This window comes from Cynocephalus volans, chromosome 6, assembly GCF_027409185.1.
Source record: "Cynocephalus volans isolate mCynVol1 chromosome 6, mCynVol1.pri, whole genome shotgun sequence".
NCBI lineage: Eukaryota > Metazoa > Chordata > Mammalia > Dermoptera > Cynocephalidae > Cynocephalus > Cynocephalus volans.
This window is the reverse complement of record NC_084465.1, coordinates 96691653-96713117: the sequence shown is the minus strand read 5'-3', so window position 1 is coordinate 96713117 and position 21465 is coordinate 96691653. Positions and strand designations below refer to the sequence as shown.

At 45.3% G+C, this 21465-nt stretch overlaps 2 protein-coding genes across 6 annotated transcripts in view; both read right to left on the bottom strand.

Annotated features, from left to right (window-relative positions):
* MAPK8IP3 (mitogen-activated protein kinase 8 interacting protein 3) overlaps positions 1–1589 on the bottom strand; it is a 50326-nt gene extending 48737 nt beyond the window's left edge. For all 5 annotated transcript variants that reach the window (XM_063101285.1, XM_063101288.1, XM_063101289.1 and 2 more), the window contains exon 1: positions 1177–1589. In XM_063101285.1, the coding sequence (XP_062957355.1) occupies positions 1177–1494 (318 nt within the window). In that variant the 5' untranslated portion in view covers positions 1495–1589. The remainder of the gene's footprint in view (positions 1–1176) is intronic.
* Positions 1590–4196: 2607 nt separating this feature from the next.
* Positions 4197–21440, bottom strand: JPT2 (Jupiter microtubule associated homolog 2). The gene is made up of 5 exons (XM_063099634.1): positions 21355–21440; positions 17346–17494; positions 12598–12740; positions 8800–8845; positions 4197–7823 (listed from the first exon to the last, which is right to left on the bottom strand). Exons 1-5 carry the CDS (start codon positions 21396–21398, stop codon positions 7648–7650), a joined length of 558 nt encoding a protein of 185 aa, XP_062955704.1. The 5' UTR covers positions 21399–21440; the 3' UTR covers positions 4197–7647.
* Between the last annotated feature and the right edge of the window lie 25 nt (positions 21441–21465).

The following is a 21465-nucleotide window of genomic DNA, read 5'->3' as shown; positions in this document are numbered from 1 at the left end:
ACAGAAAACCAAAATCCAGAGTAGGCAGGCGATGTGTCCAAGGTCAGAGAGGCAAAGCAGGGATGGGAATCCATATTCCCTGAATCTGCCTCAGTCTGTTTATTTCCCACCAACGGCAGGGCTCTAGGTCTGGCACACAGTCAGCGCTGAACATTCGGTGGTGAATGAATGGAAGTTGTGTTCCCTACCGCTCAGGTGGTCTAACTGGTTCACACATAAGCACTTTCCAGGTTATGAAGACATGGTAGAACACAATCGAATATTTCAAAGTTCCATCTTTAACTTCTCACAAGCCAGAGTGGAGTGTCTCAGCCTTATCTACATCAGCTAACAATCTTACCAACTGAGGGAACCGAAGAGCAAAGAAACCACCTTTAGAAACCTGCAGTCTTTCGCCTGGTGCCAGAGGAGTAACCTAAAGCAGCCTTTGTTAGGTATTTATGTCAATCACCACATTCACCGGTGTCACAGACTTCAAAAACACTGAATTAGGGACAATGAAAAAAAGGTCTTCTGACATCAGTAGACCTCTTGCCGCTGCAGAACTGTCAGAAAAATCAGAGATTCCTTCTCTACAGGGTTTAGAACTGCAGCGAACAAGGCAGCAACTGGAGTCTGGGACACGGGTTTGGCTAAACACACACAGGCATACACATGAGCAAAGAGAACCAGCGTCTGGGCTGATGGGTGGACACGGGAGGGAGTGGGAGGCCTGGCCTGAGCACAGGGCCTGGGGACAACAGGCCAGCAGGGTGGCGGCGGCGGGTGGGGCAGGGGCTGAGGATTAGGGTGGGGGCCTGGGTCCGGGGTCGGGACTGCGGGCAGAGGCTAGGGCCGGGATCTAGGGTCCGGGGCCAGGCTCGGGCTTGGTGTCCGGGGTCGAGGGGCTGGGGTTCGGCTCAGGGGCTTGGGCTCTAGGGTTCAGGCTTGGGGGCCGGGATCGGGATCCAGGGTCCTGGGGCTTGGCTCGAGCTCGGGTGCTGAGATCTGGGTCCAGGGTCCAAGACCTGGGCTCGAACTAGGGGGCTGGTATCGGGGTTCAGGGTGCGGGGTCCAGGCTGGGCTCGGGGTTCAGGGTCTGGGGTCCGGGCTGGGGCTCGGGGGCTGGGCTCGGGATCTGGGGCTGGGGTCGGGGTCCAGAGTCCGGGGTCCAGGCCCGGGGCCGGCGCTACGCACCTCCTCAGCCTGCTTGCGCAGCGCCTTCTCGCGCTCGTACTGGGTGAGCAGCTGCTCGTTGTCCTCGCGCAGCAGCTCCAGCTCCACCTCGTGCTCCTGGTTCTCGCTGAGCACCGAGTCCAGGTTCTCGAGCACGTTTACCACGAGCGGCATGAGCTCCTTGACCACCTCCTCGTCGTAGCAGTGGATGAGGCGCTCGAACTCGCGGTAGATGGAGCCCGCCAGGCCCGACACCCGCTCGGACATCACCGAGCCCGAGCAGTAGTCATCCTGGTACACCACCACGCCGCCGCCCTCGTCCATCTGGATCTCCATCATCGCGGCCACCGATGCCGCCAGCGCGGCCCGTGTCCGGCCGGCGCGCCCGGCCCGCTCGGCGTCCTGGTCCCGCAGGCCGCGGCCCGCAGCTTCAGCACCGCCGCCGCCGCCGCCGCTGCCGCCGCGCCCGTCACTCACCTCCGGAAGTCCCGCCCCCGGCCCAGCCCGCAGCCCTGCGCTGCTGGGGGTCGCGCGCCGTGACGTCAGAGGAAGCGCCCGGGCCGGAAGCGCGGCAGTCGGGGCGGGGCGGGGCGGGGCGGGGCCGAGTGTCCTGGCCGGCGTACCTGCGTCCCCCGCTTGGCGCTGTGGCGGTTTCGTCCCTCAGGGATTCCACCGTTCGGTTGACCTCCAGTTTCTCTCGGCTACGTGTAATCTGTTGAAGCCATCCGTTTGGTTTCTAATTTCATGACTCTAGCTTTTTGGGGTTTTTTTGGCGGCTAGCTGGTGCTTTCACTTATCTCTTTAAGGTGTTTTTTCTTTTTTAAAAAAAATCTCATAATTACGATATCTGCAGCCTTTGCAGGCCTGCTTCTGCAGTCTGTCATTTCGGTTGACCCTTGCGCAGGTTCTCCTCTCCCTGGTTCTCAGCTAGTGTTCATTGGGACATTATATGTGGAAACACTTTGAGGCCCGAATTTAAAATAAGTTGCCCCAGGACGTTTGCGTTTTCTCTCACTCGGCACCTGGGGAGACCGTGAACCCAAGGCATTAAACTTCCAGTTTGGGGGCTTCACAGGTATTGTGAATTCCTATCAAAACCCCATTACTGGGCCGAGCCCGTGGCGCACTTGGTAGAGTGCTGCGCTGGGAGCGCGGCAACGCTCCCGCCGCGGGTTCGGATCCTATATAGGACTGACCAGTGCACTCACTGGCTGAGTGCCGGTCACGAAAAAACGACAAAAAAAAAAAAAAAAAAAAAACCCATTACTGATTGTTTAATGCTAATAGAAATGGTTTCTTACCCTTGCCTTTCACCTACCGGAATGCTTCAAGGTCAGTTCAGATCCTCAGACTGCATCAAAGCAATGAACTCTCCTGTTGTTGATGCCCTAAATATTGTACTTTTCACAATTTCCCTTGCAACATAATTGGCTGTATATAAATAGTATGAAGTTTCAGTCTCAGATTCAACTGCCTGGGTTTTGATCCTAGTTAAGTGACTTAAATTCCCAAGTCTCCGTTTCCAAGCTTGCAAAACGGAGCCTAAAATATTACCATCTAATTGAGCTAACATATGAAAGGGGAATAACACCATCTCTACAAATAGTACATACAATAAATGTTATGTGAACTTGTTTTATATTGTCAAAATGATGAGGCAGGACAAAAGGATGAAATGTCTAATTCTTCCTGGTCAACAAGTTACTGAGCAAGCTTGTGTTTGGGGGGATGTTTCAGGCTTCTGTTTTAGGCCTTTTACAGAAATTTGACCCCTTTGAATTCCTAAACTAGCACACTATAGTTGAGGCAACCCCCACTACCAACTATCTTGGCCATCAACCTTACACTTGATCTTAACCAAAAGGCTGAGAAGCGGTTGGCCATCCACCATAATTTTTATTACTAACATGATTGGGCAGATCTGTTACTTGAAATTGGTTAGAACAAAATGAAATTTTAAAAAGATGACATGCTGGATAATTCTTCATGCTTACTAAATAGTACTGGGTGGAGAATACTAACATTAATAAAACAAATGTATTTCACAGGACCTAACTTTTTAAAATTACACATAGAAATGTTAAGCTTGCAAAAGACAGGAAATTTTCCCCAGGCTAAAGTCTCTGTTGTAGATAAAGAATTGTAACATAGCAAAATTGCTGGCTCAAAGGGCAGATGTCCTTGGTGCAGGTTAACCTACTGATTGATATGTTGAGAAAGTTACTTTACTGTTATGTAAATATACTGAGAAAATTGCTGTAGGAAAAGAAAATGTTTGCTAAGAATAAGCTTTTGTTGGTGGATCGACGTAACCTTTTACAAACTGCATTACAGAATGTTACTTTATTTCACTGATGTTACTAGTTTCCATTGTTAAAACTATACTTAGCCATAACTCTGCCCATATCCTTGTGTTCTTTGTAATAATTAAATCAACTGAATTTTCTTGTGAAACTTCCTTGTCTTTACAATAAAAGGGAGAAGATAACTTTGAATCAGGGCTGTCACATTCAGCTTTCTCTCCTAACAGGAGAGTTGCTGAAAGGCAGTCACTTCGGGGCTTCTCACTGCTCAGAAGAAATGGGCTTTGAGTAATCCTTTGCGTCTGTCTCCCATGGTACTGTAGGACTGGTCTGCTCCTGAAAGCTGAAGCTAACTAAATTAGAACTTACTCTAATAGAGAAGAGCAGACTTCCTTTCAGATTTGGAAAGACTGAGGAATAACTTTTTCTTTTTCTCATGAATAGGCCTTAAAATGTAAAATGGCACAAGTTTCAAAAGTTCTACTTTAATTTCTAAGTATCTGCACCTAATGCCTGCTAAAAAAAGTTGCCTAGGTCCCTGTAATTTCTTCAAGTTGAATTTTATTTTATTTTTTATTCTTTGGGCACTGGCTGCTAAAGGAATCACAACCCTTGACTTTGGTGTTATCAGCACCGTGCTCTAACCAACTGAGTTAACTGGCCAGTCCTCAAGTTGAATTTTAGCTAGCATCTTTAATAGAGTCACACATAAAACAAATATTTCACTAATGATCTCCAAGAATGCTAAGAATCGAGAACAAGTTCAAAAGAAACAAACCAGCTAACACAGGAAGAGGCATACACGTTTCCAAAGTCTGAGCCACTGAGGTACATCACAAAGAATAGGGCGAGTTATACTAGGTCAGAAGGGCCAGTGTATTTCTGGACAAGGTACAGGACTTGACGTGGCAACCCTCTGATGTTTGTCCACGCCCTCACCCTAACTTTGGTGGAGCCATCATGGTTCTTCCACACTGGGCTCCTGGCTGGTCTCTGGGGACAAGATGAGCTGTGGCTCTCTAAGATCTTAATGCTTGCCTGCAACTCGAGCAGCTGCTACAAATAGGTCATTTAACGTTGTCAATGCCTAGCCAATTCTTGGAACTTGCTCTACACTCCAAAGTGTTTGTGGGTGAACAAGTGAAGGTGGTGTTTAAGGTACCCACGTTGGTCTTATTTCTGAAGCCCTGATTCAGCAGGCAGAATGGAGTGGCACATCAGCAGTCTGAGAATTTTCATCACCCTAAATCCACACAATGCATATAAGGATATTAAGTTTGCTTGTGGGATAGATGAAAATAGCTAATACATCAGGAGGAAAGACATCCAATTTGTGCTTTCTCTATGGGACTTCAATCTGACAAACCCTAACAGCTCAGCACCTCATCTACACATTACCAGGCTTGTCACTGGAGAGTTTCAAAGCCAAGTCAGAAGCACGTTAAGCGCCGTAAGTTCTTTAGTATTAATGGTGTAAAAGAAAAAGGAATCATCATCTAATTTACAGAAACTGAAAACCACCACTGGCATACTCCTCACTCGTTCTCCTTAAAGCTTTAAGACTTACTTGGGAATCCTCTGGCTAGATGCAAAAAAAAAAAAAAAAAAGGTGAACCACTTTCCCAGTGAAAAGCAGCTGTGGAGGTATGAGGGCAGCAGCAGCGGTCAGGCATTCCATCTGGAGAATGGACTGCTGAGGAAAGCACATAGACACAACTAACAGGCAAAGACTCTGAGGACATAATTACTAAGTTTAATTCAACTGTTATACCCAATTCTGCCTTGTAAAAATAAAATGTTCCTATCAAAATTACATTGTGACGTATTTTGTTTTGATACAGCTCTAGAAAAATGTTGGCACCAAATACACTTAAAAAAAGTTTCAAGGCTTAATAGAGACTAGTAAATTCCCAATGCAGCTTAGAGGTTGAGAAAAGGATGCTAAGTGTTTTTTAACCCTCTAAATACAAGCAATCCCCAATGTATAGCACATCTTCCAAATGCAAATGACAACCATGCCCATGGGGCTCACTAGGACACCAGACCACCCAGGCACTCTAAACTCAGCCCACAGCCTCACAGAGGGGAAGGGGGAAAGGTCGGGAGAAGAGTAGGTGGCAAGTTTTGTCACTGCTGCCCAGGGGCTACTGCTGTAGTTCAGGTTTTCCTCACTACCGAGACCACTGTTCCCATCTCTGGTTTCTCCCATCTCCATCCAGAATCCCCAGTGGACAGAGCTAGAGTGCTATTCCTCTCATCTGAGAGAAGGGGCTGCGGGAGGGTTACAGGGGCAGCATGGTAATGTCAGGCTTCTTTCTGGCAATCCAACTTGGAATTCAAAAATCATTTCCTTATTAAAAATAGTTATTAATGGCAATTCATTTCTACCATTACACTATTTCCTTGTAAGTTAAATAAGTGAGTATGTTTAGGTTTAAAAAGCTAACCACCGTTTATGATGTTTTTTAACAGGCAAAAAATAATTTCCTGAATTCCAAACTTTCTTAAAAACTTTGAACCACAAACTATTTAAAGTATGTACAGTCCCATGGAATGTGTTTCTTGGCTCCAAAATCCACAGGGCAGTTGAGAGGGGGAAACTGTCTTTGGTCGACAAAGCCACATGCAGACCCCTCAATGTGCCAGGCACAGGAAGCAGGGCATGGAAGGTAGCTCAGCAGGCACTTACGCAGCTAGGTGATAAAGTCAGAGTGAGACTTGCTTTTTAAATTTCCACAGTTATGTTTCTAGCACCTGGTGTTAGCTGTGTAGGCATTCAGAGCAACAGCTACCATACCCAGACTCTCTCCTGTTAGCAGATGTCCACCACAAGGAAAGCACGGGAATCGAGACTACAGCCCCATTGGGTGACTGGGAGGGACTTGTGCCCAACAGATAAAAGCAACATGACTCTTGCCAGCCCATTATCTTTGTTGGCAAATATCATGGAATTGGAGAGTTGTGACTTTGCAGCCAAACTACTTAATCTCCTGGCCTAAGGTCTAGTCTCTTCCAGAAGGCTGTTTATGAATGTGATCCAGAGGTTCTGTGAAGCTTTATAAAAGATGGCCTAAGCAGCTCTTTTTCCTCTTTGGTGTACCTGAGCAACTGACTTTTTTCTGGAAAGGTGTCAATCATATATGGGAAGCTGGTATTTAAAATTAACTTTGAGACATTAAAGAACCCAAATCTAAGAACTCAAGGTTCTAAAGCATCTCTGCTTCCCACCAACATCAGAGGAATAACGTAAGACATAGGACAAACTTAAATAAGACCATTACTTGGATATATATGAATAGATTTTGGAAGTCTTGCAGTCAGTGGCCTTATTTACAGGAAGAACCGTGGCTTGTGAAGGGAACTATCTACATCACTGGTGAAGAACAATGGCCTAGACTTAAGGCTGATGAGAGAGAAAAAAGGAACAATTCACAAGCAAAACTGGCAGGTGAAGGGCGCAGACCAGTCCCTTTTGAGAGAGAGGCAGATTCCTACATGAGACCTGGCCAATGACTTAGATGGCAGAAACTGGGCACCTCAGAGGATCAGGGTACAAAAACCTTCCAGAAAGCAGAAGACTGAGAGGACTTTTTGGTTTTTCTTGAAAGCTGCCGAAGAAAAGCAATCAAGATCTTTTAAGAAAAAACTAAAGAACAATATACTGGGGGTAAAATGACACAGAGACGCTGGGGTTTAACAGTGGTAATCTCAGGCATGGAAAACATTTTGGTGAAGGGTCAATGGCATTACATTTAAAGGGGGGTGTTTCACCTCGCACCCTGTTAGTGTTTCTGCCTATGCCATGCTCCTCCATCCCTCAGCAACGGACAGGTTGTTTTGGTTTTCTGTCAGTCATTCCTACGTGCCCTATTAGCTGGCAGACTGCTGAGGCACGAACACGGAAGACCCCACCTCACTAAGCCTCCCTGTGCCCTGCACCACCTCCCCGCTCTTGCCCACTTGTGTTCCTCTCACAGCTGAGCAAACACCAGGGGAGTCACACCCTATCCCAAGGATGTGTCTTTCGGCAGTCTGGAAGGCTTGGCCCTCTGTGCAGCCAGCCTCATATATACGACAAACCCTCTCCCCACCCCACTCATTTGGGCTAAAAACAAAAACAAAAACGATGCTATTCGACACCCTCTCTCTCGAGTTTCTTGTCTGACTATGGGGGAAGCAGTAGCTTCTTTTAGTAGAAGGAGATGCTGGATTTGCCTCCTGGAGGGTTCAGGACTTTGTTGTGAGAGCGAGGCCGTGGCCCCAACCTGGGCTCATGGCTGTCAACCCTGAGCATGGGCTCTTGCTCCTTGGCACGGTCTGCTTCTCTTGAGTTGCCTTTCTCGAGTGGCTCTTCTCTGGGTGCAGCTGTGGGACAAAGCACACCACCCATTAGAGGCAACCCACTGTCCTGACAGGCAAGCTGCACCAATGGAAAGTCTGTCACAGAGCAACTTGCAAGAGGTTCATGGTGTAACTGGAAAAGAGAAGAAACAAAGCCAGGCTTCTCACCTCGTACCAGGACAATTCACTGGAATTAGCAGACGCAGTTCTTGACCTGACCATAAAGTTGGGGCTTACTACTGTAAATGCTCCCTGATTTCTTTCTAAATAAGTTATTTCTTCATATTGCTTGTTAGACTCCATTCCCATTTCTTCCACCTCAAGTATAAAAAGTGAACTTTCTCAGAGTGAGTGTGAAGAGGAGAGGGAGCTCACCCTAACTAGATGGTCTAACAAGGACTTCCGTCACTACAACTCTGGGCCTTATGAAGGAGGAATGAACAAACGCTCATGTAGCTCTACAGTTGAGGGAAATAGTGAGCAGGAGGCAGAAATCAATGCCTGGTCAAGCTAGAGAACAGCAGTAAGACTTGGAGCGAGTCTGAGCTCCCACACGACAACACAGCAGCTCATTCCTGGGTGACTGACACAGGGTGACCCCCTCTCCCCACCACACATGTGCCTCGCACTCCTCCTCCTTCATGCCCTTATCCTGAATTATTTCTGTCGGGTCTTTCCTTGTTCATGAGTTCATTAAAAGTTCCCTGCCCTTCACTACACAGATCAGCTTCTAGAAAAACGAAACCTTGGTCTTAGGCCTAGGCTGATCAGCGATGACAAGAAAGGAAGAAAATCTAGTGGTTTTTACCAGAAATAACTAAGCCCACTTCCCCAGCCTTTTTCAAATACTAAATCCTCTCAGCAATAAACACGCCAGCGTTTGTTTCAGCCAGCTGACCTGGAAGGTGCGGAGGAACACTCCCTTTCATTAGCTGGGGGGCACACCAGCAACTCTTCCAAAAGAGGCCACTTAGCAGAAGGACAGAAAACAAAAGCTTACCTTTAAGATCTGATTTTGAGTCTTCTTCACATAAGAAAACGTGATCCTGAAACAAGGAAAACAATCGTGTGAATATTTGATTCAGAACCATTCTATCCTCATTCAGATGAACAATGAAAATAAGGGCATGAATTACTTTGGTTTTGTTTTTGACATAAACCCCCACATAGCCCACTGTACAGCTAAAGTGACATCAACTCACTGCCATCCTTGTCTCAGTCACACCATTCTTGTAACCTCAGACCCAAGGCCCGCTACTGGATTATTCTGAAGCAAATCCCAGATATTTCATTTACTCATAACTATTTCAAGATGTGGCTCCTCAAAGTGTCCTTAAAAAAAAAACAAACCATAACACCATTCTCAACACTGCACATATTAATGATCTGCTAAACATCAAACGCTTATTAGTCAAGTTTTTAAACATTAGCATAATGTTTTCAAGGCAGAGAGTGTGTCAGTGCTTCATTCCTTTTTATGGCCGAGTAATATTCCACTGTATGGATGGACCAGCTTTTTTATCCAATCTTCCATTAATGGATACTTGGGCTGCTTCCACCTTTTGGCTATTATGAATAGTGCTGCTATGGAAACAGGTGTGCAAATATTTATTTGAATCTGTTTTCAAATCTTTGGTGAGTATACCTGAGAGTGGAATTGTTGGATCATACAGTAACTCTATGTTTAACTTTTTTATTTTGGGGGCGGCTGGCAGGTATGGGGATCCAAACCCTAGACCTTGGTGTTATAACACTAAGCTCTGTTTAACTTTTTGAGGAACCGTCAAACTGTTCCACAACCACTGCATTATTTTCATTCCCATTAGCAATGGGTGAGGGTTCCAAGTTCTCTACATCCTCGCCATTTATTCTCCATTTTTATATCACAGCTATCTTAGTAGGTGTCAAGTAGTATCTTGTTGTGGTTTTGATTTGCATTTCCCAATGACCAATGATGTTGTGCATTTTTTCATATGCTTATCGGCCATTTGTATAACTTCTCTGGAGAAATGCCTAGGCAAGTCCATTGCCATTTTTGAATTAGGTTGTCTTTTTTTTTTTTTTTAAAAGATGACCGCTAAGGGGATCTCAACCCTTGGCTTGGTGTTGTCAACACCACGCTCAGCCAGTGAGCCAACCGGCCATCCCTATATAGGATCCGAACCCGTGGCCTTGGTGTTATCAGCACCGCACTCTCCCGAGTGAGCCACGGGCCAGCCCGTCATTTTGCTTTTGAGTTGAAGGTATTCTTCATATCTTCTGAATAGTAAACACTTATCAGATATGTGATTTGCAAGTATTTTCTCCCATTTTGTGGGGTGTCTTTCTACTTTGTTGATAGTGTCCTTTGATGCACATAAGTATTTTTTTTTTTTTTTAAGATGACTGGTAAGGGGATCTTAACCCTTGGCTTGGTGTTGTCAGCACCACACTCTCCCAAGTGAGCTAACTGGCCATCCCCTTCAGTGCAGTGCTGATAACACCACGGCCATGGGTTTGGATCCCTATATACGGATGGCTAGTTAGCTCACTTGGGAGAGCGTGGTGCTGATAACACCAAGTCAAGGGTTAAGATCCCCTTACTGGTCATCTTTCAAAAAAAAAAAAAAAAAAAAATTGGAAAGTGTGAGCCTCCAGTGTTTCTTTTTCGAGATTGTTTTGGCTATGTGGGGTCCTTTGAAACTGCATTTGAATTTTAGGACGGGTTTTTTCCATTTTTGCAAAGGACACTATTGGGACTTTGACAGGAATAAGTCTCCTTAATCTCTAGGGTCTACCCCTTATTATTCATCATATAATTTCCTATATGTTGCATTATTCTCAGTGCAACCCTGTGGTGTCAATTAACATGTGGTTTGGTCTAATTTGGACTTGAGTTTTTGACAAGATGACTTCAAAGGTGGTCCATAATGGACTTCCATCATGAGGCTCATAACTGTCAGTTGTCTCACTTTGTGACGTGAGCAGCCACTGTTGATCATTATCTGGATCCATGATTTCATTACAAGTTTGCAAAACGGTGATATTCTAATGCCATTCCTCATTCTTCATTTACAGCCTGGAGTACTTTTATAAAAGGGAACATTCCCTCAACAACTAATATCCTGACATACACTTCATGCAGGAAGCACTGGTTAAATGCTCCATTCTGTCCCTCACTAGTTTCATAATAATGGGTTGATCCTCTGGTATTCTTCAAAGGTCACCAATTAGATTATTTTAGTATTATTAAGAACCCATGCATTCTAAATAGTTAGTGAATTTTAATCACAGCAATTATTGTACTTATTGGTGACCAAATGTCCCCCCTTCTGGCCCATGGTTCCTATTGCATTGGTTCCAAGCCCTATGACACCACCCAACAGTCTGCTGGCTTCCTGGTATTGAGAAATTGTACATGCCCTGACCTTGACCTGGTATTGGTCATTTCTCCAGTGAGGCTGGAGATGTCCAATCCTCCTGGGTCAAAAGACTTTCATGCCTAATAAATCAAAGGAAGCACTTTTCTGCTTCCTCTTGTTCTATACCCATTTACACTAAGGGCCACAATCCACATTCACTAGAAAGTGAGAATCATGGCAAGAAGCAGCTTCTTCCTGTCTCGGCTAATTCAAGTCCTTCCCTTAGTGTAGAATTGCTGACTTTTAGGACATTTCTGGTCTAACCACAGTAGCAGAGCCCTCAAAGATATTTTCCAAAGAGATGCTCTCTTTGGAGCATCACAGTCTAGCAACAATTTGGAGGTTCACATCTGGATACTATGAGACTCTAAACTGGAAAGAGAGACGTCACTGCAGAGATGCCAGCACAGGAGAGAAACAGAGCAATCTAGACCAGCCTGGCTCTCTCACCTGTTTGTGTTTTCTCCTTGTCTCAGCCCTTTTTAAGTTTCCATTTCAATTTTGCAATGGGCATCTTCTGGGATGTAAATGGACAGAAATGCAGTGATTTTTCCAGGCATAACGAGCTCCAGAAATGGTTAAGAATTTTCTGCTTTAGGGAACTAGACCACATCTTTTGACCAAAGGATGGAAAAGTGAATAAAGAGATTAAAAATACTGCTAATAATTATGTTATTAATAAAGCCCTGGCCTTTATTACTGATGAGCTCTGGCTGCAGCACACCTCAGAAGTGTTCTGCCACCACTCGAACAAACAAGCATTCAAGCTCAGGTAATACAGTTCTCTTCCTCAGCCCAGGGAGATCATATGGATCTCATCAATACTTCCTCAGGCCACATCCAAAATCACATCGTTCAGTGGCTTTGGGCCAGCACTGTGAGGCAACTCTGCTCATTTTATTCCAATTGTGCCTCTATTGCTCAGAGGTGGCAGCTATGCTTTAGCTCAGCACCATGAATCTGCACAGGTAACACGTATGAGGACCTCAGCCTCGTGAGGGGGAAACGCCCATCAAAAGCCACCATTTTTCCCTCCCAAAATGAGATAAGAATAGTGAAAAATTTATGAGGGATGGACTCCTCTGTTGCATGTTCAATTTTATAAATATTCTTGCCACTCCCTAGTGCTGTGCAGGAAGAGCAGTAGCAGCCTGCCTACAGCCTGCAGTGGGCACCCACCACTACCTGTACACCAGGAGAGTCACTTGCCCAGGGCTGCAGTCATCATGAAGGTGGAAAGTGTTTCTTCAGTGACTCAAGTGAGCTTCCAAACTCAATGACTAATGACTGCACCTAGGAAAATCAACATCATCCCCCTTTTGTCTCTTCTTAATAGCATGTCACACCTGCCCTGGGGGCTTTTTTGTTTTTCTTTCACGTCTGCATGTAGTCCCTACCTTGGGTTTGTTTGGGTGTGCCAAGCGTGAAGTGGCAGTGATTGGGGAGCCAAAAATGTCACTGGTTTTCCCTCCAGGTGGGTTCAGTTGCTGCCGAATCTGCATGGGCGTTGATTCGTCAAAGATACCACTTCCTTTCCCCCCTGCAAAAACAATCACAGACCATTCAGCACCCAGAACATCCATCTGATCCCACCTTACACACCTGTCACTTCAGAGACCTCCTCTCACAGTAGCACCCTAGTGCCAGTCCTGAGTTGATTTAGACTCTAAATCCCTGAAGACCTACATCAATCCCAACCCCTTTACCTGGGGCCTGCTGTAGCATTCTCATCTAGGCTGGCCTCTAGAGGTGAAATGGCATAAAACGGCACATTTTCCCTCAAGAATTTCCTTCAACCGAAGCATTTCATACTTTCCTACTGAAGAGTCTTCATTAAACCCAGGAAAAGTTCTTTAGTAGATTAAAAGCAAACAGCTAAATGTTTAGGTCATGTAACAGAGTTCTGAATTTAATAATATGCCCTATTCAAGGGAAACCTGTAATTTGGAAAATAACATTTGTTAGTCACTCTGTTCTCATTCTGGCAGGAACTTCCAGTGATAACTAAGTGTGTCAGCAAATAAGAAGCATGTAACATCTCTGCCAACTATAAGTGACTTGGTAAGCTGTAATAAAAATGTATAACTCAGGTGTAACTCCTTATAAAACTGGGATGAAACACAAATGCCTATGTTAAGCAGAAAGACAGCTACTGTGCAATACCAAATGATCATCTCTTCACTCAGCAAACATGAGGCACCTACTCTCTGCAAAGCGCCAGGCTAAATGGACATGGGTGTCATCATAGCCCCACTGCACCAAGAATTCATAATCTATAGGAATAAAGAAGAGGCAATTCACTAACTTGCTGAGTGAATAAAGAAGCAATTCACTAACTGTGTGACAGTTATTGGCCTTTCTGTGCCCCAAATTCCTCATCTGTAGAATGGGGATAATAAAAGGACCTTCCTCATCCTTGTACCGGCCAGCTGCCAAAAATAAATAAATAAATAAAAATAAGAGGACCTCCCTCAGAGGGGAGCATGATGGTTCTGTGAGTTACTGTAGCTCATATGTCAAATGCTTAGAACAATGGCTGGGATATGAACACTCAAATGTCAGCCATGTTTTCTGTGTAGTGATTCTGGACATTCTGTTCAGTGAAAATGGAAAGGTGCAAACGATCTACACAGCATGCAGTGTTTTAGTGGAAAAACGGGGGTGTTCTTATTTGCTTTGATCTGAATAAATAAAAGTGATTATTCCACCCCCCAAAGTGCTTACCTATGGGGGCTATCCATGTGTGCAATAAACAGGGCAGATGGAGTGCAGGGGCTTACGATTGCTTAACATGCTCTTTTTTTACAGTTTTGATCTTTTGTATTTTCTGTTTTCAGAAAATTACATTTTAAACAGTTATTTCTTAGCTGGGATAACCCACACTGTTACAACAGAAGGACACGATCACCTCATGAACCATGCGGAATAAGGGTGCTGTTTGGGCTCATGAGCAGAGAAAGTTTGGCTAGGGTCTACCCTCTCGCTGGCCACTGGTTGGGCACAGCCTAAAGCGGAGTGGCTTTCTGGGACACTAGTCAGCTCCTAGGGGCATGGACTGCAGCTACCATGAGGGCTGTAATGGAGCAAAGCAGGTGAGGTCTCTGCTTTTGAGATGATAGAACACGTAAGGACAGGTGGGACTCTCTCTGAGGAACCTACTGAACCTCAGTCACGAACCTCTATGATATCCACAGTCCCTAAGGAGGAAACCCTCAGCCAGGGAAACCAGCAAAGTATGGTGGTAAGTACAGGCATTCTGTAGCAGACTGCCAGGGTCACAGTCCCTGCTCCTTCAGTTATTAACTGTGTGACCTCGGACTAGTTACTTATACCTACTAGGGTCGCTGGTGAGGCTGAGAGTTAACACAGGTGAATGGTTAGAACAGTGCCAGCCTGCCGAGTAAGGCAGCAGCAGTGCTGCAGAGCTGTGTCAGCAAAGAGTCTGGACCACAAGGGGGAGAAACACTGCTGCTCAAGACCACCCAGACTGTGCTGTTCCTAGTGGTGCTAAGAGGGCTTATGTAAATTTTTTTAAAGCATGCATTCAGCTTTTTAAAAATGGAAGATAAAAGTAACTCAATTTGAAGTTTTTGGCCAAAGACACTGCTACTCTTAAAAAGTTTTTTTAAACTGTGAAACATAATGCAGAAAAGTGTGTAAGACATAACTAGCACAAATAATTACAAAGTAAACACCCAGTAACCACCACCCGAGTTATTCAGAAGAGCACCAGTTCCCAGAAACGCACTGTGTTTTCCCTCCCTCTCAGCCAAGGTCACCACATTACTGAGTTTCCTGAAAACTACAAAACACTTAAAAAAAAATGTATATATGTATATTTTTACCACATATATGTGCAACCTTAATAAACTTTATAAAGAAGTGGGACTGGCCAGTTAGCATGCTTGGGAGAGTATGGTGCTGGCAACACCAAAGTCACGGGTTTGGATCCTCGTACTGGCCGGATGCCAAAATAAATAAATAAATTTTAAAAAAACCAAAAAAAACCTTATAAAGAAGTAATCACACTGCATGTCTATTACTCAACATTTTACTTGAAAGATTAATTTGGTTTTCACTTTTCATTTGGCCTTGGATGAAGTTTAGAATTCACCTTGGAAGCAAGAAAAGATGTCTAAATTCACTCATAATTGAAGAAAAATAAATTCAAGATATACGTTTTAAAAACCAAATTGCAAAGATGAACGCTGTTGTTAGTGAAAACAAGCATGCACACCCATTAAGGGTAAACAATGGGCAGCCTCTTTAAGGACCAGTCGGAGGTATCTATCAATATTTAAAATTTGTAACACCTCTGATCTGGCAATTTTATTTTGAGATATTTATTTCGATGGATATATTCAGGAGGTAAGTTTAAGCATGGTCTCTGCTGTCAGAAAACCCAGGTCCACAGGCCAGTTCTGCCACTAACTAGCCGTGGGGCCTAGGCACACCAGTGAGCATCCCTAAGCTTCACTTTCCTCCTCTATAACAGGGGTAACACCATCCACCTCCTAAAGGTGCAGCGATGACCAAATGAAAAAATACATGCAAAGCACTTAGCACAGTCCCTGTTAAATATTAAACAATCCATAAATCTCAACCATCATTGACCTAAACCAGGCAACTAACAAAGAACACAGACTGTAATGAAGATCAAATGAAAGCTGTGAATGGCCATCTGGTTGCAACAAGGTACATTACACACTCTTTTCTCAATCAGATCCTCCAACGGGAGGGCTGTGGGGCTAAGTCTGCATGAAAAACTACAGAAAGGAGGGCAGGACTTCAGCTCGTGGGTGGTGGACACAACTAGCAGTTTTCCCTTTCGGGCTTCCCTTGAAAATACATCACAGGCTGTTTTCAAAGAGCACCTGGGGGGATGGAAAACAAACACCAAAAAACACCCGAAGCAGGAACCTGGCAAGGGGATCCACAGTGGTTGTGACTACACCTTGTGACCATGCACAACGCAGAGGCTGGCTAACTCTCCAACCAAGGCCAGCTGGGGATCACGAGGTTTTGTGGGATGGGCAAAGTGGCACCACCATGCTGCCCAGGGAACCCAGTACACTCCAGGGACAGCTCCAGACACACACTGCTGAGCCAGGGTCAAGTGAGCTGGCTCACGCACTTGGAAGTGCCTTGGATTTGATCCTCTCTTGCATGCAACGTACTATTCAGCTATCACCGGTACAAAGGAAGTGCAGGACTAACTACGTGTCTCTAAACTCAGGAACTGGATACACTGAGAACGTTACTCACTTAATAAGAGCCACATGATTCTCTACTATGACTATATCCACCACCACCCCTGCCCCTGCCAATAAATAAAAAAATAGCTTTTGAATCTACTGCTTTTTTCCCCTCTACATTTGGTCAAGGAATATTTGTACCCAGAATTTGGACAAGGTAGGGAGTAGTCCTAACCCTAGTTCTGTTTGTTTTATTACCTGACATACTGACTCCGGTGTGTAGCCTCTCAGATCTTCTAAGGATGGGACACACCGTGCTTTCCCCTCGTGGATACAGACGGGAAAGCTCCTCAAGTGACTGTCACTCTGTGATTACTCAACTGGACAGTCTATCAGCCAAGAGAAAAAAATCTTTCTCAACAGACTCTCTCCCACTGTTACCATTAGAAGCAAGTTCTAGTGAGTTTTGAAGAACCGTATAGATATGTGCCAGACCAATTCTTCCATTTAGAGTTTCAGTCCCACTGAAATCCAGTTAAAAATGCTGTCTGTCCCTAAGAAGTGTTTAAATGCACAGTAATTTGCATGCAATTTCAGGAATCTCAAGGGGCCCATGGGACAATTGGGAGAGCCTCTCTAGCAGGCACCAGAACCCCATCAACCACCTTTGTACCCCCAGTCCTTGTACTCAAGCAATGTCTATTGAGTACAATTCAAGATGCTCGAGCCACCTTCAAGAGAGAATTCAAGGTGCTCAAGCCACCTTCAAGACAGAAAGTAAAAATCAGAAGAAACCTTTCTTTCATTTTAGAAATCTGATGACAAGCGATAACCTATCACAGAAAATATTTGAAAGGATCAACATAAAGAAACAGAAAATATTTTCAAAAGGACAGCATAAAAGAGAGTAGGTAGAGGCCAAAAGACTAAGGATTTACAAAGGCCCATACCTGGGGGATTTGTCCTCTTCGGTATGTTCTGAGGTTCTTCTGTTGGTCCAAAAATATTAGACGCCATCCTATTAGGCCTGCTTGAAGGAACAGCTTCTTCTGGACTTCCAAAAACATTGCTCGATTCTCCTCCTGGGGGCTTCATGGCCCTGCAAGCACATAGCAAACACGAGCTAACCTGGATGCTTGTCACTGTGCAGGGGCTATGGCATAATCAGACCAAGCAGAAGTATTTTCTTAACATCTATGGAGAAATCACACACCATAATCATTTAATACTGATACGAATAGTTTACAGACAGCCATATGACAAACTTCTTTTCACGGCCCTTAAGGTTCCTTTAAAAGTTTTCCTTATATATCTTGGTTATGCCAAAAAATCTCTAGCAATTTGTATATTTTGAAATTATTCCTATGACCTCTCATAAGTACAATTAAAGTTTTCCTAAAACAGGCAAATTGAGCCACATTTAGTACAGTTTAATACTAGCATTAATTAGTATATAGTAGTGTTTATAATACCATAAACACATTCAGTAGTGTTTAATACTGTAGCTTATGTTTCTTAAGTACATACTACTTGCCAGATACTATTCAAAGCACTTTACAAACATACTACACTTACTTAATCTCACAACAACACTGTAAAGCAGGGATTATTTTCACAGATGATGAATCTGAGATAAGGAGAAATCAAGTAATTTGCCAAAATTCACACAGGAAGTAGTACAGCCAAGAATCAAACACAGGCTGTCTGGACCTGGAGCCTCGACTATACCTTAATGCCTGTCATGAAGGTCTCCAGAAAAGAGAACAAACCGAGGGGCTTCCACCACACACAAGGCTGGACCCCTGTGCTCTAGTACAAGAGCCACCAATCACCATGGCTACAGTGCACTTGGAAGTGGCTGGTATGGACTGAGATGTGCTCTAAGTGTAAACCACACACTGGATTTCAAAAACTCAGCATGAAGAGAAGGCAAAATATCTCTGTAATCATGTCTTTTATACTGATCCCATGTTGAAACAATATTTTGCATATATTAGAGATTAAAATCTCTGAAAATTAATTTTTGATTCTTATTACTTTTTAAAATGTGGCTACTAGAAAACTTAAGATTCCATATATAACTCAAATTTCTACAATATGGTATTGGCCTAGACCATGGGAAGTGCCACCAACATTAATCCAAGGAGTCCTGGGAAATCTACATTAGGATAATCATCTCTGGTCCTGAAGTCTGGTATAGCCAGTGAAACACTGAGTATCAAAAAGATAAAAGAACAAATTTATGAGCACCACTGTTCATTTTAGATCAGCACATATGGAATGAGTGTCTCCTCTAGAATACAATGGCATTCTACAAACACTGATTTTAATGAAGCACCCATGAAGAATGTGGTCTTTCCACCGCTCAGTTACAAAGAGCAATATCTGAAGTCTCGATCTTTGGGAAACTGTGTCATGCACAATTTGGAAGTTTTAGAGTGGACGTAAAGTAGAAAGACCAGGACCGTGAGAGTTTTATTTCAACAACTGAAGAACTAAGGAACTGTCACAAAGCTCTGCCCCAATACCCTCAGAGCATTAGTCTACATGAGCAGAGCACTGAAATGCTGAATTCAAATGCATCTTTCTAGAACATGTGAAAAGTTTTTAAAAAAGCATTTTAGGGATGGGCCTTGTGAAATTGAGTTTTAAAACTGTGAGTGGCCAATACTCTCTCACCATCCTAAGCATGATCACAGACATTTAGAAATACTTAATGTTACAGGTCTGAACACCACATAAAAGCTAAGATTCAAGGTCAGGCCTCACTGGAAAGATAAGCAAACACTGGCCACTCAAGGGTTAGTTAAGAGCTAGCAAGGGAGGTCACCGTACACTGTGGTTTGACATGAATGGAGTTCTCAAATGCTCTTGCTGCAAAGCAGGATGGCGGGAAGTGAAGACTCTTTTGATTTACAGACGGTGGACAAATGTGCCAGCCACAGCCTGAACAGAGACCACAGGCTGGCTGGTAAACACTGCAGAGGCCAAGCACACATGTCAGCGTCCTTGTCTGCTCAGAAGGATGGGGAAGACCACGTACCAAACTTTCCTACTCAGCAGTTAACACTTCCTGAAGGATTTGATGAAGAAGAAAAAAAAATCATTCAGAAAAAATATTCTTATTTTAAACAACCAACAACCTAGTAAGAGCTTAACAAGATCTTAGGTCAGGCACTTTGCTGGTGGACACAGTGAAGCCATCTGACTTCTGTACCATTTATAAGTCATATATCTCTGGTTATTCTCTGTATTTTTCTTGGCTGGTTGCAGCAAGTCTAACATGCTTGGGTCTCCACAGTCATACCCTCAAGAAAGGAGGATGGAAATCTATAATCTTTAGAAATAAACTGACTTTAACATCAAAGATCATGCCAGCTTGAATTAAAATTCCTATTTTGCTAACTTATTTGAAACATGGCTCTTCTTTTAAACTGTCAGGGTCCTGCAAACTGTCAGATCAGATTCAGGGTAGACGACTCTCTCCCAGACTTTCCTGAGCCCACACTCTACATACCCAGAGTCTCCCAAGCCTGTGCCTCTCACTTCTTGCTTCAGTTTAACTCACACAGTTCCTGAGCACCTATCACTAGCAGCCCTGTACCAGACCCTGCAGAAGTGAAGATGAATGAGTAATGCCTTGGCCTGGAGGAGCTTAAAGTTTAACTAGAAAGATAGAGCTACATCTGTGAGTAGGTGGCTTCCTGTGTTCCCTGAACGATATGACAGAGGCATTGGGTGCTACTGGAGCTCCAAAGATGTCTCTAGAAGAGATGTGGCCCATGTTGAGTCTGTAGTCTCCCTGTGGAAAGGGCACCATCAGGGCACAGGAGGTCAGCAGTAATTATTTGAAATGACCAAATGTTAACTTGGGGTGGTGGAAATACAGTATTTATTTTATCTGGTGTACTCTTCTAAAATGCATTACATTTGAAAACAAGTGAAGAAAGGGAGAGTGGTACTATAGAATGTTCTAGTGGATATCATGACGTGTAAGGCACAGCCATCCGGGAAGGGGCAGTGGTCATAGCCATCTCAAAGACAGCAGGGCGGCCCTTCAGGTCCCACAGTCTCCTGCATCCACGCACATCCCAAGGCTGCCCAAAAGGGTCTGAGGTAAGTGGGACCGAGAGAACAGACCTTCCTATAAAAACAGAGCCCACAGTCATGGCGCAGTGTGGCCTTCTCCATGACATTAATCCCGGGGAGGAGCAGGGGGATGCTAGCAAGCTCTGAAATTTAGGGCCAAACTCACAATGTGGGGGTACTTCCCAATTATTTTTCCCTTTTGTCGTATCCTTTCAATATACTCCAGGAAAGATACTCCAAATACCCAAGAATGCTAAAGGTCACGTGACAAGGACCCCCAGCTCAGGTGGACCGCAGCTCAAGGGAGCAGAGGATCTCGTTGGGCGCTCGGACGCGCCCTCCAATCGCTTGTCTGCCCGTTCGGAGAAGTCTTCAGGGATTGATGGAGCTCGGAGAAAAGTAGTAGAGACAGGCTGGGTTACTCCCTCCAGAGTGAGTTTCTCAACTTAGAAGGCGTCAGACTGACTCGGCTGAAGCGCAGCGCGGGTACAGTGCAGGGTCCGACACGCACGACACCTTCAGGAACTCGGGGGAGGCCGGGGCCCGCACCGGAAGCCGGCGGGGATTCCGCCAGACCCCGCCGAGCCCACCAGACCCCGCCGGAAGAGCCGCGGCGCCGACCCACACCGGCGACGCAGACAAAGGGCCCGGCGGCCGGCGCGAGAAACCGCGCGGGCGACCCCCGGCGCGGCTGCCCCTCCCCCAGCCCCGCCGCGCCACATCTCGGGCCCGGCCCAGCGGTCGCGCGCCACGTCCCCGTCCCGCCCCGGCCCGCGCGGCCTCAGCGCTCAGCGGCACAGGGACCAGGCGCCCGCCCGGCCTGCCCGGCCGCGAGAGCCCCGCCGTGCCCACACGCGCCCTGCGCCGTACCTGGAGCCGGCCCGGCCGGCCTCGCCCTCAGGGCCGCGGAACATGTCGACGGCTGCCGGTGCCTCCCTCAACTCGCGCGCCGCGCTTCCAGCCGGCCGCGCAGGTACCGAA

Bases quoted from the DNA above. Each gene is read 5' to 3' on its own strand.
- JPT2 (XM_063099634.1), bottom strand. From the start codon at position 21,398: ATGTTCCGCGGCCCTGAGGGCGAGGCCGGCCGGGCCGGCTCCAG. The intron at 12,741-17,345 runs GTATGGGCCTTT...TTGTTTTTGCAG, and splicing joins GAAGAGGACAAATCCCCCAG to GGGGGAAAGGAAGTGGTATC. The intron at 8,846-12,597 runs GTAGGGACTACA...TCCTTGTTTCAG, and splicing joins CACACCCAAACAAACCCAAG to GATCACGTTTTCTTATGTGA.